Consider the following 18,976-nt stretch of genomic DNA (forward strand, 5'->3'; position numbering starts at 1 on the left):
AAGGGTTGTTCTTTATTTTTACTATTGTCTACACTGTAGAACAATAGTGAAAACATCAAAACAATGAAATAACACACGTAGAATCATGTAGTAACCAAAAAAAGTGTTATATTATATATTTGAGATTCTTCAAAGTAGCCACCCCTTTGCCTTGATGACAGCTTTGCACACTCTTGGCATTCTCTCAACCAACATCATGAGGTAGTCACATGGAGTGCATTTCAATTAATAGGTGTGCATTGTTGAAAGTTAATTGATGCTGTTGACCCGGATCACTGGTTGCTGCGGAAAAGGTGGAGGTCAAAAGGGGGGTGAGTGTAACGGATGTGAAATGGCTAGGTAGTTAGATAGCGTTAAATAGCTTTTCAATCGGTGACGTCACTTGCTCTGAGACCTTGAAGTAGTGGTTCCCCTTGCCCTGCAAGGGCTTTTGTGGAGCGATGGGTAACGATGCTTTGTGGGTGACTGTTGTTGATGTGTGCAGAGGGTCCCTGGTTCGCGCCCTGGGTATGGGCGAAAGGACAGTCCAAAGTTTTACTCAGCTTCAAAAGTTCATTCCAACTCACTAGCGCACATACGTGACACACAATACATCTGGATTATCTCCTGAAGTCTCACCACAGTTTATTACCACTTAGCTGACTGTTCCAGTCCCCCCCAGATACGGAAAACCTGGAGGGGCTCTCGCTGTCTTATTTTATGTCCACAGAGTTATAGCCGGGTCGGTTCAAACATAGGTTAAGGATCCTCTTTGCTTACTTTAGACCCACACACATACATTCCTTCTTCCACAATGGTTATCATTTCCAATTACCCCTTGTCCATGCTACATAACCTCTTTCTTAGGAATGAACATTAATCAGATATTGTAAAACAAGGTAGAGTTTAATTAGTAATAGTTCTATTTAAATGTACACATTGTTTAGTCATTATTCATAAAAATTCCTAGCAGCTTGAGATCTCAGGTCCCATGTGCTATATTGGTTGAAAATGAGGCAGCCATGTATTTGCAGTGAGTGAAAGGGTGAGAAGAGGGACCCTCCTACCTCATTGTGGTGGGTGGGTGCACTGGTTGACCCTGTACTGAGGGAAAGGATGGATTGGCACATGGCGTAAGACCTCCACTGCACCTTGAAAAGGCCTCAGAGGAGGACCACTGATACTGTATCTGTTTGATGTATGAGAGCAGGTTGTGGGTGTTCAGCACAGAGGGAGATAGAGCAAGGGATTGTGGAATTTCCTTCCACTTCCTTGTCTAGTTTAACCGATTGGATCAAAGCACTGCAGTTATTTTTTCTTTGCAATTTGCAAGGTGTCTGTCTTCAAGTCCTCCGTAAGACTTTAGAAATCCTGTTAAGGTGACAAATCTGAGGATGAAACTTTCAAAGAGCTTTGGCACTATGTGCAAGCTATCTTATAGCCGACCATGTCTTCGCCTGGAAACCCAACCAGTGGTGATTTGATACACTGCCGATTTTGCAGGTTTTCCTACTTACAAAGCATGTGCATATGATTTTTAAGTAAATCATTTTAATTTTTATTGTATGACATAAGTATTTGATCACCTACCAACCAGTAAGAATACGGGCTCTCACAGACCTGTTAGTTTTTCTTTAAGAAGCCCTCCTGTTCTCTACTCATTACCTGCACCTGTTTGAACTCGTTACCTGTATAAAAGACACATGTCCACTCACTCAATCAAACAGACTCCAACCTCGCCACAATGGCCAAGACCAGAGCTGTGTAAGGACAGGGATACAATTGTAGACCTGCACAAGGCTGGGATGGGATACAGGACAATAGGCAAGCAGCTTGGTGAGAAGGCAGCAACTGTTGGCACAATTATTAGAAAATGGAAGAAGTTCAAGATGATGGTCAATCACCCTTGGTCTGAGGCTCCATGAAAGACCTCACCTCGTGGGGCATCAATGATCATGAGGAAGGTGAGGGATCAGCCCAGAACTACACGGCAGGACCTGGTCAATGACCTGAAGAGAGCTTGGACCACAGTCTCAAAGAAAACCATTAGTAACACACTACACCATCATGGATGAAAATCCTGCAGCGCACGCAAAGTCTCCCTGCTCAAGCCAGCGCATGTCCAGGCCCATCTGAAGTTTGCCAATGACCATCTGGATGATCCCAGAGGAGGAATGGGAGAAGGTCATGTGGTCTGAAGAGACAAAAATAGAGGTTTTTGGTCTAAACTCCACTCGCCGTGTTTGGAGGAAGAAGAAGGATGAGGTCAACCCCAAGAACACCATCCCAACCATGAAGCATGGAGGTGGAAACATCATTCTTTGGGGATGCTTTTCTGCAAAGGAGACAGGACGACTGCACCGTATTGAGGGGAGGACAGACGGGGACATGTATCGGGAGATCTTGGCCAACAATTTGCTTCCCTCAGTAAGAGCATTGAAGATGGGTCGTGGCTGGGTCTTCCAGCATGACAACGACCCGAAACACACAGCCAGGGCAACTAAGGAGTGGCTCCGTAAGAACCATCTCAAGGTTCTGGAGTGGCCTAGCCAGTCTCCAGAACTGAACCCAATAGAAAATCTTTGGAGGGAACTGAAAGTCAGTATTGCCCAGCGACAGCCCCGAAACCTGAAGAATCTGGAGAAGGTCTGTATGGAGGAGTGGGCCAAAATCCCTACTGCAGTGTGTGGAAACCTGGCCAAGAACTACAGGAAATGTATGATCTCTGTAATTGCAAACAAAGGTTTCTGTACCAAGTTGTGCTTTTCTGATGTATCAAATACTTATGTCATGCAATAAAATGCTAATTAATTACTTAAAAATCATACAATGTGATTTTCTGGATTTTTGTTTTAGATTCCGTCTCTTACAGTTGAAGTGTACCTATGATAAAAATGACAGACCCGTACATGCTTTGTGATTAAGAAAACCTGCAAAATCGGCAGTGTATCAAATACTTGTTCTCCCCACTGTATATGAATGGCTTTTCTTTTACAATCCTATCATAATCCAGGGTTCACTTGGAGGTTTTACAGATAGTTTACCATAGGGTACGGGCAAGGGATGTTACCGTTTGCGCAGCTGTCGTTACTAACAGTCGTTGCAAGAGTGCAGATTGCTGCAGTGTGGAAACATATTCTAAAATAAATCTGTGAGTCTCTGAAAGCCAACAGCAGCAAGCAGTTCATGTTCCCAATAAACCTGAAAAAAAATTGGAGTATAATCCGATGCAGACACTTTCCAAAAGTAGAGGTGGACTCATTGTATCAATAAAATGCTAAATAATCCCTTGACTGTGCCTCTCAGCAATCCTATAAGCCCCTGTGTTCTGTGCGTGCACAATATTTAGCCTTTACGACGGTGAGCCTGACACTACTGGAATGGATGGCACTGAACAAGTACAGTCAGAGTGAGCAAGACAAGGAGGAAGGAAGGGAGAGATTTACAGAGAGAGAAGATGAGAGCAGTGAGTGAATCAGAGGGGGACAGTTTAGAGGAGTTAAGCAGAAATATAGCACATGGAACCAGAGGAGAGAGGAGAGAGTGCGAGAAGGGGAGGTAGGGTGTAGAGAGAGAGAGAGGGCTGGAGACGGATGGAGCGAGAGGCATGACTTGCACAATGAAAGGTTTTGACAGCACAAAGGGCGAGAGAGTGAGTGATTCGACGAGAAAGAGAATTGCATAGAGAGCTTGAGAGGAGATGAGAGGAGGAAAGGAGAGTAGAGGGAGAAGGAAGGCTGTAACGATCGTTGTGGGTTGAAGGTGAGGACAAAGGTGCAGCGTGGTAAATGTTCATGTTATTTTTATTACACTAAACAAAATAACAACGAGCGGAAACCGAAGCAGTCCTGTAAGGTACAGCAACACAAAACAGAAAACAACTACCCACAAACCTAGGTGGGAACAGGCTACCTAAGTATGGTTCTCAATAAGAGACAATGATAAACAGCTGCCTCTGATTGGGAACCATACCAGACCAAACACATAGAAATACGACACTCAGAACAAAACATAGAAAGAAAAACATAGAATGCCCTCCCCAACTCACGCCCTGACCAAACCAAAATAGAGACACAAAAAAGGAACTAAGGTCAGAACGTGACAAAGGCGGTGGGGTGAAAGATGACATGTAGGCCCAAGACAGATTTTTTTTTTTTTGGGGGGGGGGGGCAAAGGATAGTTTGGGAGTTACAGATAAGCAATTCAACATCCTGAACAGACAAGCGGTTGCATTCACCAAAGGGTGTATTCATGAGGTGGTATAATGCTATGATTTCAGGATATTAAAATAAATCAACTTTATTGCATTGATTATTGGTGTGATTGTTTGTAATATATAAATGATAGTACATCACCTTACTAAATAAACATGTGCACTGCAAAGAGCAAACATATCCCTTGTCGGCATTTTCTCTCTCTCAATTCAATTCAAAGGGCTTTATTGTCATGGGAAACATATATTTACATTTCCAAAGCAAATGGCATAGACAATAAACTAAAGGGAAATAAACAAGGGAAAAATGTGTAAACATTACACTCAATAAAGTTTTGAAAGAATGTGGCTGTGGGCTTACGGTCGTTGTCCTGTTAAAAGGTGAACCTTCGCCTCAGTCTAAGTTCCTGAGCGCTCTGGAGCAGGTTTTCATCAAGGATCTCTCTGTACTTTGCTCAGTTCATCTTTCCCTCGATCCAGACTAGTCTCCCAGTCCCTGCCGCTGAAAAACATCCGCACAGCATGATGCTGCCACCACCATGCTTCGCCTTAGGGATGGTGCCAGGTTTCCTCCAGACGTGAAGCTTGCTAGAGTTCAGTCTTTGTTTCATTTGACCAGAGAATCTTGTTTCTAATGTTCTGAGAGTCCTTTAGGTGCCTTTTGGCAAACTCCAAGCGGGCTGTGATGTGCCTTTTACTGAGGAGTGGCTTTTGTCTGGCCACTCTACCATAAAGGACAGTTTGGTACAGTGCTGCAGAGATGCTTGTTATTCAGGAATCTTCTCCCATCTCCACAGAGGAACTCTACTCTCCCGATTGCTCAGTTTGGCCGTGCTGCCAGCTCTAGGAAGAGTATTGGTGTTTCCAAACTTCATCCATTTAAGAATGATGGAGGCCACTGTGTTCTTGGGGACCTTCAATGATGCAGAATTTATTTGGTACCCTTTCCCAAATCAGCCCCTCGACACAATCCTGTCTCGGAGCTCTACGGACAATTCCTTTGAACTCATTTACATTTACATTTACATTTAATTCAATTCCTTTGAACTCATGGCTTGGTTTTTGCTCTGACATGCACTGTCAACTGTGGTACCTTACATAGACAGGTGTGTGTCTTTCCAAATCATGTCCAATCAATTGCTTTTACCATGTGTGGACTCCAATCAAGTTGTAGAAACTTCTCAAGGATGATGAATGGAAACAGGAGGCACCGGAGCTTAATTTCCAGTCCAATACCAAAGGGTCTGAATACTTACGTAAATAAGGTATTTCTGTTGTTTTATTTGAATATATATGCACAAATGTCTAAAAACCTGTTTTCGCTTTGTCATTATGGGGTATTGTGTGTAGATTGATGAGGGAAAAAAAGAATTAATTAATTTTAGAATAAGGATGTAACATAACAAAATGTGGAAAAAGTCAAGGGGTCTGAGTACTTTCCAAGTGCACTGTAGTCAAGGATTTTTTGAATTTTGGATCAGTCAGTGGTCAGGTATTCTGCCACTGTGTACTTTATGTTCAGGGCCAGATAGCATTCTAAATTGCTCTGTTTTTTGTCGATTTATTCCAGTGTGTCAATGATACTGATCAAAAATATAAACGCAACATGTGAAGTATCTGTCCCATGTTTTATGAGCTGAAATAAAAGATCTCAGAAATGTTCAACATGCATAAAATCTTATTTTTTCTTTCTCATTTTGTGCAGAAATGTGTTTACATCCCTGTTAGTGAGCATGTCTCCTTTACCAAGATAATCCATCCACCTGACAGGTGTGGCATATGATATAGAAAGTTTGTAGTCAATGTTCATAAATTTCAATTATCTTAATCGGTCTGCATCCCAGAGGTTGTAAAGTTCTGGTTTTAAATGAAACAGACAGAATTCCCAGCTCACAATTGATCAAATCCAAGTTTATTTGCGAAGCCTCTCCTGTGCCTATACAAAGACGTTCCTTTTATAACATTCTCTTAACCTACGCACATACATACACATGAACATTTTGGATTCTCTCTTTTTCTCCTGAAAACAGTTTATTACCCACTCAGCTGACAGTTCCAGTCCCCAGCAGATATGGGAAACCTGGAGGGTCTCTCCCTGTCCTATCTTATCTTCCCAGAGTTATATCCGGGTCGGTTCAAACATAGGTTAAAGAACCCCTTCGTTTTCAACCTAGTTGGACCTGTGGTTATTATTTTTACTCCTTGTCCCTGATACATAACCTCTAATCCCCTAATGGTTAAGGTTCCGGGTAGAATTTTTTAATAATTTATCATCATTAAACCTTTATAAAATCCTTTAAAACATATCAAGAAGCTGATTAAACAGCATACTCATTACACAGGTGTACCTTGTGCTGGGGACAATAAAAGGCCACTCTATATGTGCTGTTTTGACACAGAACGCAATGCCATAGATGTCTCAAGTTTTGAGGGACTGTGCAATTGGCATGCTGACAGCAGGAATGTCCACCAGAGCTGTTGCCAGAGAATATAATGTTAATTTCACTACCTTAAGCCGCCTCCGTCGTTTTAGAGAATTTGGCAGTACGTCCAACCGTCCTCACAACTGCAGCCATGTGTAACCATGCCAGTGCAGGACCTCCAGCACATCTGGCCCCACATTCTGCGGGATCGTCTGAGACAGCTGATGAAACTGAGAAGTATTTATGTCTGTAATAAAGCCATTTTGTGGGGAAAAACCTGTTCTGATAGGTTGGCCCTGGCTCCCCAGTGGGTGGGCCTATGCCCTCTCAAGCCCTCCATGACTGTGCCCCTGACCAATCATGTGAAATCCATAGATTAGGTCCAGTAGGATGAAGCCGGGTGCTGCAGACTGTTCTGGTGCCCTTGCCAATTCATTGATGTCAACGAGGGCAGAGCTCAAGGTGCATCCCTGTCTCACCCCACGGCCCTGTGGAAAGAAATATGTGTGTTTCTTTTAACTGCACACTTGTTGTTTCTGTACATTGATTTTATAATGTGATGTGTTTTTTTCTCCCCAACACCGCTTTCCATCAATTTGCGTTGTAGATCCTCATGCCAAATTTAGTGAAAAACTTTTTTGAAATCAACAAAGCATAAGAAGACTTTGCTTTTGTTTTGTTAATTTGTCAATTAGTATCATGGTCTGTCGTATGGTATTTCGGTAGAAAGACAATTTGACATTTGCTCAGGACATTGTTTTCACAGGGAATATTGAAGTATGCTGTTGATGGTAGTGCAGATGCTTTTTCCAAGGTTGCTGTTGACGCAGATTCCACTATAATTATTGGGGTCATAATTGTCTCCACTTTTGTGGATTGGAGTGATCAGACCTTGGTTCCAAATATTAGGGATGATGCCAGAACTGAGGATAATGTGGTAGAGTTTAAGAACAGCCAATTTTGAATTTTTGGCATGTATATTTTTTTGTTGCATACCATCAACACCACAGGCATTTTTGTATTGGACGGTTTGTATTTGGTCCTGTACTCATTCAATGTAATTGGAGAATCCAGTGGGTTCTGGTAGTCTTTAATAGTGATTCTAAGTTTTGTAAATTATCAACCATATGTTTTTGCTCTTGGTTCTGTGTTGTGACCGAAAAGGTTGGAGAAGTGGTTTATCCCATACAGTACATCTCCATTTGTTTTTGTTGAGTCTGCTCCAAACCCCTGAAAGCCGGTAAGCTGGTGATCTGTATCCTTGATGCCAACCCTGTGCCCGTTACAAGCCAGGATCCAATCTTATCCTGATGCTATGCTTAGAGACATATGGTCAAACTAGGACCTGGATGAATGGTAACCTGATGAAATGGGATGGGCCCGAGGTACGGCTCCTCCAACTGTGGCGCATCTCAGATTTTTATGAGTGTGTGTGGTCCCGTGGAATATCCATGAGATGATTAAAGGAAAGCGTACACGTTCTTGATTCATTATTAACAAATCGTCGACACACATTGTGGAGCTCCTCTGTTTTTGACCTCCCAGAGGAGTTTGATATGATACCATACTGGCATCTAGTGGAGTTAAATCAGCGCCACGTGGACAGTGTGGGGAGGAATTTCCTGTAATGGACAAACACAATACCTCTGATGACCATGCTTTTATTGAAGGTTCATGATTCAGATGTCCATTTTTCTTCGTGGTTGTTTTTATGCTGTGTCATGTCCATTTTATCTTGTTGATTTTCTGTGTCTACCTGGTAATGAATTGACCAGTTAATGTCTTTGATGTGACAGAAGACACTCACCTGTTTAGCAATTTCCAGATTCCATCTTTGATGTTTGATTAAAATGCTAGAATGGAACAAGCATAGGCCTACTCTGAGGGATTTAGGTTGTGCGACCGCTCTGTCCCATACCTACCTGCTCAGATTATCTTCAATTAGTTCATTCAAATAGAGTTTATGGTGGAGAGAGCTTTGATCTACTCCTGTGAGGTGTGCATGATGAGCCCCATCCATCATAGTCAGAGAAGAGGACAGTCCTACTCTCAGCTGAGGCAGACACTGGGAACACCAACATGGGTGTATTAATTAGTGGACACCGTAGTGAAACGTTTCGCTACAGACATTTTTTTTTTTTTTTGCATCGAAAACAAGGGTTTCTATTGGACAAATTCAGGTAGGTCACTCCCCGTTTCATTACATTTGCTTTTATTTGCTTCCGTTCGGTTCCTAGTGAATACACCCCAGATATGTGGAACAGAGAGCCAATGGGGATGCTGCATCTCCATGGCAACAGCAGCTCTACTTCACCTCCTCATAGACAGAGGGCACTAGAGGCTAATCTACAGTCTGCAGAAAGAGGCACAGCTGGGACATTTAGTTTGAATGAGAATATTATTGAAGGAGCTACATATGGTCAGGACATATTACTGCTTTTGTATCCTTCCAACTGGGACATAAAAGATGTGTATAACAGCCTTTAAAATGCCCATGAACTGCTGTCAAACTTCTCAGAAGACTGAGAACACACAATGTGGTTTAGTCAGCGGGTGTTCTGGGGAAGGGGAAACTTTGAGAGAGAGAGAGAGAGAGAGAGAGAGAGAGAGAGAGAGAGAGAGAGAGAGAGAGAGAGAGCAACACAATTAGACACAAAGAAGATAACTACTTGACATATTGGTAAGAATGAACAAAAAAACAGAGTAAACTAGAATGCTATTTAGCCCTAAACAGAGAGTACACAGTGGCAGAATACCTGACCACTGTGACTGACCCAAACTTAAGGAAAGCTTTGACTATGTACAGACTCAAGTGAGCATAGCCTTGCTGTTGAGAAAGGCCACCGTAGGCAGACCTGGCTCTCAGGAGCAGACAAGCTATGTGCACACTGCCCACAAAATGAGGTGGAAACTGAGCTGCACTTCCTAACCTCCTGCCAAATGTATGACCATATGAGAGACACATATTTCCCTCATATCACACAGATCCACAAAGAATTCGAAAACAAACCCGATTTTGATAAACTCCCATATCTATTGGGTGAAATACCACAGTGTGCCATCACAGCAGCAAGATTTGTGACCTGTTGCCACAAGAAAAGGGCAACCAGTGAAGAACAAACACCATTGTAAATACAACCCATATTTACGTGTATTTATTTTCCCTTTTGTACTTTAACCATTTGCATATCGTTACAAAACATAAAAAATATACATCGTATGACATTTGAAACGTCTTTATACTTTTGGAACTTTTGGAGTGCAATGTTTACTGTTCATTTTGTATTGTTTATTTAACATTTGTATATTATCTACTTCACTTGCTTTGGCAATGTTAACATATGTTTCCCATGCCAGTAAAGTGCCTTGAATTGAATTGAGAGAAAGAGTGGGGTGTGGGTAGAGAGAGAGAATTCAGACAAGTAATATGTTCTCTTTATGAATTTCCTACACAGTACACAAGTGTTCCTAATGTCTATAATGTACATGGAAAGAGAAAGTGAGTGTGTTAGTGGGTCCGTCAGAGGAAAAAGGGAAGATTGATTCAAAAGAAGCAGAACGTAAAGTCGTATTTCAGACGAAACCGATGCGTCCTTGAAACCATTTATTCACGGCGCCTCTAAGAGGATGTGAGAAAGTGGGACTATTTGAGTCACAGTGGCGAATAAAAGTTTCCACTGTGTGTTTGTTTTTGTCCCATGTTCATGCATTACTTTTAAGGGAAAATGTCATGTTTTGTTTTTTTTGTCTTCTACCAAGTGGGATAAAAGGACCCTTCGTCACACGTGAATAAATAGGCGTAACTAAATAGTAGTCCAGACGATGCTCGCTAAATATCTCACGGGTGTATCAAGAGAGTCTCACCACAAAAAAAAGCAGATGTGGTTTTTGCAGCTCTTTCATGGTGGCATGCGTGTGTTTTCTGACGTACTGGCAAAAAAAAGGACACATCTGAGACACTTTTTGAAGGTGTGTGTTTTTCTTCTTCTTTCCTGAAACGAAACAGTTGACCACAGCCAGACATGCAAATCTGCCCCCTCCCCCCCACACACACACACACACCTAAACACACATATGCACAGTTCAGGGAAGGTGAACCACCAGTATCTTGCTGTGACTTTTTTGAACCTTGTAGCTGTAAGCATTTCCACTGTGACAAAGAGAAGAGGTCCATTGACCATTAGAGACCAGGGTGGACTTCCTTTAAAATCCAAAACAGAGAAACAACTATGTAAACCATCAGAGAGGCAAGTAAGACAATAGGTAATAGGTAAGACAATGGTAATGTAAAAAAAAAAAAAGGAGCTTTATTGAAAGTGTTGGTCACCCAAGAATATGGAAATATAATGGTTGGCACATTGGCAACATGGCTGTTCTATCTGTGAAGGAGATATACTGTAAGTATATGATAGGCAGACTAGTGCAAATCACATTTTGAATCCTTGTGTATGTCTAAATGGTAATAGTCTAAATGAAGAGTTCGAAACGATACATCCACAACTTTTATAAATTGTTGATTTTTCTTGTCAGAAATGATTGCCTACGGGCACATTCATTGTTGTGTAAAATATTACTGTTCTCAGATTTTTTAAATTATTGATTTTAGATGTGTATGATACATACTACGGTTCAAAAGTTTGAGGTCACTTAGAAATGTCCTCGTTTTTGAAAGAAAAGCACATTTTTTTGTCCTTTAAAATAACATCAAATTGATCAGAAATACAGTGTAGACATTGTTAATGTTGGAAATGACTATTGTTGCTAGAAACGGAAGATTTTTTATGGAATATCTACATGGGCAATGGAGGCCCATTATCAGCAACCAATCACTCCTGTGTTCCAATGGCATGTTGTGTTAGCTAATCTAAGTTTATCAATTTAAAAGGCTAATTGATCATTAGAAAACCATTTTGAAATTATGTTAGCACAGCTGAAAACTGTTGTTCTGACTAAAGAAGCAATAAAACTGTCCTTCTTTAGACTAGTTGAGTATCTGGAGCATAAGAATCTGTGGGTTCAATTACAGGCTCAAAATGTTCAGAAAAAAAGAACTTCTGAAACTCGTCAGTCTATTCTTGTTCTGAGAAATGAAGGCTATTCAATGAGATAAATTGCTGGGAAACTGAAGATCTCGTACAACGCTGTGTACTACTCTCTTCACAGAACAGCCAAACTGGCTATAACCAGAATAGAAAGAGCAGTGGGGGGCCCCAGTGCACAACTGAGCAAGAGGACGAGTACATTAGAGTGACTAGTTTGAGAAACAGATGCCTCACAAGTCCTCAACTGGCAGCTTCATCAAATAGTAGCCACAAAACACCAGTCTCAATGACAGCGGTGAAGATTCGACTCCGTGATATTGGCCTTCTAGGCAGAGTTGCAAAGAAAAAGCCATATCTCAGGCTGGCCAATAAAAATAAAATATTAAGATGGGCAAAAGAACATAGACACTGGACAGAGGAACTCTGCCTAGAATGCCAGCATCCTGGAGTCACTTCTCCACTGTTGATGTTGAGACTGGTGTTTTGAGGGAACTATTTAATGAAGCTGCCAGTTGAGGACTTGTGAGGCATCTGTTTCTCAAACCAAACACTCTAATGTCCTTGTCCTCTTGCTCGGTTGTGCACCGGGGCCTCCCACTTCTCTGTCTATTCTAGTTAGATCCAGTTTGCACTGTTCTATGAAGGGAGTAGCACACAGTGTTTTACGAGATTTTCAATTTCTTGGCAATTTCTAGCATGGAATATCCTTCAAATGACTAAAATGTCAAATGGAAATGTTTTACATACATGTAAAGGCACTTTTTAAATATTGATGTCACAAATGTGTAATTTGTACATTTTTTATATTAAAAATGTAGTTATTTGTTACATTTGACAGTGTCAAACCTAGCAGTACTACTTATGTCTCTGCGAGTGAGACGGATGTATAGCAATTTGCAATTAAAAACATGATTATTTGTCTCTCTGAAATTAAACCAGTGACAGATTTTAAACAAATACATGTCTGTCAATGAACAAACCCATGCCATGAATAGATAATGGAAAAACACACCAATCTCTTTCAGAAATTCTTTATACAATAAAAGCTCATTTACCAACATTTGTGAACATGGATGTATTCTGTTTTGGAATGAATCTCTTGAAATGTACTCACATTTAGTGAAACATGAGCTATAATGAAAGTACTCTTTGTTTGTTTCTTTTGTAGAGCACAAATATTGTCAAGCAATGGGGAAGACCACATTGAGAACCGTCATTGTCTGTGGTGAGCAAGTATTTATTCATGTGTGTGGATCTTGAATTGTAGTATCACTCTTATGTACCTCAAACGAATACATATGCGCGTGCATGTGCATGTGTGTGTGTGTGTTTTAGTATCCACAGTGTATAGTGCTCTAGGTTGTGTAGTGACAGGCCCAGACCAGAAGAAGGTTCCTGTGGGCTCGAGTGTTCGACTGTCCTGCAACCTCACTCAGTGTTTGAAAAGTCTGGGACATCACCAGATCAGTGCGGAGTGGGAGTTCATTGACAAGGTAAATCCCTCAAAATATATAATGTCACAACAAATGTAGCATTTAGGATTGCTGGTGTAATATCATGTTTTCTAAAAAGTGACATGCAGTTGAAGTCGGAAGTTTACATACACTTAGGTTGGAGTCATTAAAACTCGTTTTTCAACCACTCCACAAATGTCTTGTTAACAAACTATAGTTTTGGAAAGTCGGTTAGGACATCTACTGTGTGCATGACGCAAGTCATTTTTCCAACAATTGTTTACAAACAGATTATTTTACTTATAATTCACTGTATCACAATTCCAGCGGGTCAGAAGTTTACATGCACTAAGTTGACTGTGTCTTTAAACACCTTGGAAAATTCCGGAAAATTATGTATTGGCTTTAGAAGCTTTTGATAGGCGAATTAACATAAATTGGGTCAATTGGAGGTGTACCTGTGGATGTATTTCGAGGCCTACCTTCAAATTCTGTACCTCTTTGTTTGACATCATGGGAAAATCAAAAGAAATCAGCCAAGACCAAAGACATTTGATTTAGACCTCCACAAGTCTGGTTCATGCTTGGGAGCAATTTCCAAATGCCTGAAGGTACCACGTTCATCTGTACAAACAATAGTTCACAAGTATAAACACCATGGGACCACGTAGCCGTCATACCACTCAGGAAGTATACGCGTTCTGTCTCCTAGAGATAAACGTACTTAGGTGTGAAAAGTGCAGATCAATCCCAGAACAACAGCAAAGGACCTTGTGAAAATTCTGGAGGAAACAGGTACAAAAGTATCTATATCCACAGTAAAATGAGTCCTATGTCGACATAACCTGAAAGGCCGCTCAGCAAAAGCCAGACTACGGTTTGCAACTGCACATGGGGACAAAGATTGTACTTTTTGGAGAAACGTCCTCTGGTCTGACGAAACAAAAATAGAACTGTTTGACCATAATGACCTTCGTTATGTTTGGAGGAAAAAGGGGGAGGCTTGCAAGCCGAAGAACACCATCCCAACCGTGAAGCACGGGGGTGGCAGCATCATTTTTTGGGGGTGCTTTCCTACAGGAGGGACTGGTGCACTTCACAAAATAGATGGCATCGTGAGTAGAGAAAATTATGTGGATATATTGAAGCAACATCTCAAGACATCAGTCAGGAAGTTATAGCTTGGTCGCAAATGGGTCTTCCAAATGGACCATGACCCCAAGCATACTTACAAAGTTGTGGTAAAATGGCATAAGGACAACAATGTCAAGGTATTGGAGTGGCCATCAAAAAGCCCTGACCTCAATCCCATAGAAAATTTGTTGGTAGAACTGAAAAATCATGTGCGAGCAAGGAGGCCTACAATCCTGACTCAGTTACACCAGCTGTCAGGGGGAATGGGCCAAAAATCACCCAACTTATTGTGGGAAGCTTGTGGAAGGCCACCCAAAACGTTTGACCCAAGTTAAACTATTTAAAGGCAATGCTAACAAGTACTAACTGAGTGTATGTAAACTTCTGACCCAGTGGGAATGTGATGAAAGAAATAAAAGCTGAAATAAATCATTCCCTCTGACATTGTACATTCTTAAAATAAAAAGTTGATCCTAACTGACCTAAGACAAGGCAGTTAACCCATTGAAAATAATAAGTTGAATAACCGTTAAATAACAGTTGAATAAAGGTCAAATATATTTTTTTTAAACAGGGATTGTTACTAGGATTAAATGTCAGGAATTGTGAAAAACTGAGTTTAAATGTATTTGGCTAAGGTGTATGTAAACTTCCGACTTCAACTGTAGATATGTAGTATATGTTCAGTAATTCAACTGTAGATATATAGTATATGCTCAGTACTATTTGTATTTGTACTAATCTTGAGCACCAAAAAAATCACAATAACAGGGCTCAATGGATAAAGCCCGGCACCATCTCATATACCACTACCATAATCAAACTGTCACCGTTGAACCCAGAGTGTCTCTGGTTGGGAACATCTCTGAAGGTGACTTCTCGCTCCTGCTGCTGTCGGTGACAGTCCAACGTAGTGGCACCTACCTGTGTCGCCTGCGTTCTCCACATGGCTATTCAGACATCCATGAGAGTCACACACAGGTCACAGTGGTGGAGAGATCAGGTACATACTTCATCTTGAATGATAACAACTGGACTTGCTAAGCAAGCATTAAAAACAATTATATGTAAATAAAAAAGAAATCTATGTGTATATGCTGAAAAAGGAGTTGGGCTATACAAATCAGGTTGACAGATTTATCTTTCGTCTTTACACCTTGATTTTCCCAGGGCAGCACAGGAGTTTCCCAGGAGACCTCCATAAACCTGGTGTAAACTATCCTGATTGGCTGTTGCCTCTCTGCTGCGTGCTTTTTTCACTCTTCCTGGTGGGCGGAGTCACAGTGGGAATATGCGTGTGTCGGAGGAGGTCACCGCGGCAACAAAACGACAAGTGGTGAGATAATGCTAAGAGAGACCAGCAGGTGGACATGAGAGAAAGGAGAAGACAGGGAGAGAGCAGAGTAAAAAAAAAACATGTACAAGATATGCCTATTTTAGAGGCAGAGATAAACAAGACAAATATATTGGAGACATGAAACGCTATACAAAAACCAATGAAAGCTAAAAATTTTTTGGTATGCTCTTTCAGTCACATCCAGGTGAAAGTAACACGCGGAGAAGACACACAGGAAGCCAATGGAAACAAGGTAACTGTTCTTAACTGACTTGCCTAGATAAATAAATGTTAAATAAAAAAATAAAATAACACATGCAAACAATAACATACACGTAATTAAAGCAAACACACAAACCCGCATGCAAAAACTCAGGTAACAATCGTCGTCTAAGTCTCTCTCTCCCTCACTTCTTCTCACTGCTTCCCTCGCAGTCAATGAATAAACCAATGATAACCCATCCCTATGAGCTGCACTGGTGTCTTCACCCACTCTGATTTCCCAGCTGTGTAACATTTCCCTCTGTAACACGGACTGTACCTGCTCACTCTAACACGACCACAGGACACAAACTGCTATGTCACCCTCCAGAGGCTCAGGGCCCCGCCCCCTCCCACACCCTCTAGAGGAGAGGGCATCTACGTTACCATGGTAAGCACACGGTGTACAGAACAGAAGCTATAATTAATCTATTTTGAGATGACCATACAGCCATTTCTGACATACAATAGACATTTTTTTATTTTTTTTTATCACTTGCCTGTCCTTGCGCATGAATGTGTGTGTGTGTCTACGTGCGTGAGCTCGTGTGCATGTATGCGTGTTTGCGATGCATCAGAGTAATCTCTTATACGTATCTCTCTCCTTCCTGCATCTAGCACGGCACTCCCGCTGGGCCTTCAGGTGTCCATTCCAAGCCCCAGACTCACCCCAGCAGAAAGACCCTCCCAGAGGAGTGGCGACAACAGGAAATACCCACAAAGCCCCAACACTGCCCTTGAACACCTCCAACCAACCCCTCCTCAGAAGACTCAGACACAGGGAACTGCTGTGTTGAGACTATCAGCTCGGCGATTTCAAATCCACCATTGTTCCTTTGCCGAAGAACCACAATGTTTGGTTCATTTCAAAAGGGGTGAAAATCGTGTTACTTTGGAAGAGAATCCAGAACCACCTATATCCAAATTGATCTCTGACACTATAATCAGAGTGGTTATTGAAGTTAGGAAAAAGAAGATTCCTATAATTTAGCGATATCAAGATAACGTATTACGATTACTTAGAAAGATCCTTCCTTCTTGCTAATAGTCCCCTGGGTGCAGAGGAGCCCTCTCAGCTCTTAAGTGTAACCTTAACAGAGATTAAACTGTTATTATTGCTTGACCGGTAGGGATTTTAAAAACAGGAAGTGGGGAGAGAGGTAATCGTGCACATGGTTTCATCCACCAGCTGTAACACTCTGTAGCAATTACCCGGGGGACATCCCACAGGATATATACAGGACATTCACAAACCATGCACAGGACAATCCATTACATGCGCCCTCCCTATAGATACTTTTTTTGCAAGGGTGTTTGTTTTTCCTAAGTTACTGTCTTGGGTGTGAAGTTTGTAAGTTGTTTTTTTATCGGTAAAAAAAATCAATCAATCAACAATGATTTTACTAAAACTGTTGTTCAACAGAGGCTTTCCTGTCTTGCATGTGGCAGTTCGAGAAATAGGTAGATACTTTCACTTCCACTTCTGTTGAGATGCTAGATTGTTTTTGTTTGATTATTCAACAAGCATACCATCTCTCTGTTATTGGTAAGCTGATTTGCTATATAACCGATTTTGGTGAGCAGCATTTGATGTAGCCTTTAAAAATAGGTCATGTCACCATCTGCAATGACGTGACCACTACACAACGTGTCCTTTGCCTTTAGTCCCAGAGTGCCCCTCTCTCAAAGTTGTGGCTGAACGCTACACTTGTAGATCAACATTATTGGGCAGCTCAGTTACAATACAGATCAATGGTCATTGATGCCCGTCTACAGCACTTGAAAAAGATTGCATTTCAAAATCATTACACCACTGGGTTGCACACCACTGGATTGCATATCATTACACCACTGGATTGCATATCATTACACCACTGGGTTGCATATCATTACACCACTGGATTGCATATCATTACACCACTGGATTGCATATCATTACACCACTGGGTTGCATATCATTACTCCACTGGATTGCTATCATTACACCACTGGATTGCATATCATTACACCACTGGATTGCATATCATTACACCACTGGATTGCATATCATTACACCACTGGATTGTATATCATTACACCACTGGATTGCATATCATTACACCACTGGATTGCATATCATTACACCACTGGATTGCATATCATTACACCACTGGATTGCATATCATTACACCACTGGATTGCATATCATTACACCACTGGATTGCATATCATTACACCACTGGATTGCATATCATTACACCACTGGATTGCATATCATTACACCACTGGATTGCATATCATTACACCACTGGATTGCATATCATTACACCACTGGATTGCATATCATTACACCACTGGATTGCATATCATTACACCACTGGATTGCATATCATTACACCACTGGATTGCATATCATTACACCACTGGATTGCATATCATTACACCACTGGATTGCATATCATTACACCACTGGATTGCATATCATTACACCACTGGATTGCATATCATTACACCACTGGATTGCATATCATTACACCACTGGATTGCATATCATTACACCACTGGATTGCATATCATTACACCACTGGATTGCATATCATTACACCACTGGATTGCATATCATTACACCACTGGATTGCATATCATTACACCACTGGATTGCATATCATTACACCACTGGGTTGCATATCATTACACCACTGGATTGCATATCATTACACCACTGGATTGCATATCATTACACCACTGGATTGCATATCATTACACCACTGGGTTGCATATCATTACACCACTGGATTGCATATCATTACACCACTGGATTGCATATCATTACACCACTGGATTGCATATCATTACACCACTGGATTGCATATCATTACACCACTGGATTGCATATCATTACACCACTGGATTGCATATCATTACACCACTGGATTGCATATCATTACACCACTGGATTGCATATCATTACACCACTGGATTGCATATCATTACACCACTGGATTGCATATCATTACACCACTGGATTGCATATCATTACACCACTGGATTGCTATCATTACACCACTGGATTGCATATCATTACACCACTGGATTGCATATCATTACACCACTGGATTGCATATCATTACACCACTGGATTGCATATCATTACA

At 41.2% G+C, this 18,976-nt stretch overlaps 1 protein-coding gene across 4 annotated transcripts; it reads left to right on the top strand.

Annotated features, from left to right (window-relative positions):
- The first annotated feature begins 10,663 nt into the window (after positions 1-10,663).
- On the top strand, positions 10,664-17,493 carry LOC118385692 (uncharacterized). 4 transcript variants are annotated; one of them, XM_035772920.2, is made up of 8 exons: positions 10,664-11,012; positions 12,826-12,882; positions 12,993-13,150; positions 15,017-15,248; positions 15,416-15,581; positions 15,777-15,834; positions 16,147-16,233; positions 16,461-17,493. In XM_035772920.2, the coding sequence occupies exons 2-8, from the start codon at positions 12,846-12,848 to the stop codon at positions 16,581-16,583; spliced, it is 861 nt and encodes a 286-aa protein (XP_035628813.1). In that variant the 5' UTR covers positions 10,664-11,012; positions 12,826-12,845; the 3' UTR covers positions 16,584-17,493. The 4 variants fall into 4 exon arrangements, with proteins under 4 accessions (XP_035628813.1, XP_035628808.1, XP_035628798.1 ...); XM_035772915.2 differs by having other exon boundaries at positions 10,664-10,862; XM_035772905.2 differs by having other exon boundaries at positions 10,667-11,012; positions 12,826-13,150.
- Positions 17,494-18,976: the final 1,483 nt, after the last annotated feature.

This window comes from Oncorhynchus keta, chromosome 1, assembly GCF_023373465.1.
Source record: "Oncorhynchus keta strain PuntledgeMale-10-30-2019 chromosome 1, Oket_V2, whole genome shotgun sequence".
Classification (NCBI taxonomy): Eukaryota; Metazoa; Chordata; class Actinopteri; order Salmoniformes; family Salmonidae; genus Oncorhynchus; species Oncorhynchus keta.

Excerpts from the sequence above, each read along its gene's own strand:
- LOC118385692 (XM_035772905.2), top strand. The coding sequence starts at position 12,935 with ATGTACCTCAAACGAATACATATGCGCGTGCATGTGCATGTGTGTGTG. Across the intron at positions 15,835-16,146 it reads AGGAAGCCAATGGAAACAAG|GACACAAACTGCTATGTCAC; the intron begins GTAACTGTTCTT and ends ACACGACCACAG. Across the intron at positions 16,234-16,460 it reads AGGGCATCTACGTTACCATG|CACGGCACTCCCGCTGGGCC; the intron begins GTAAGCACACGG and ends TCCTGCATCTAG.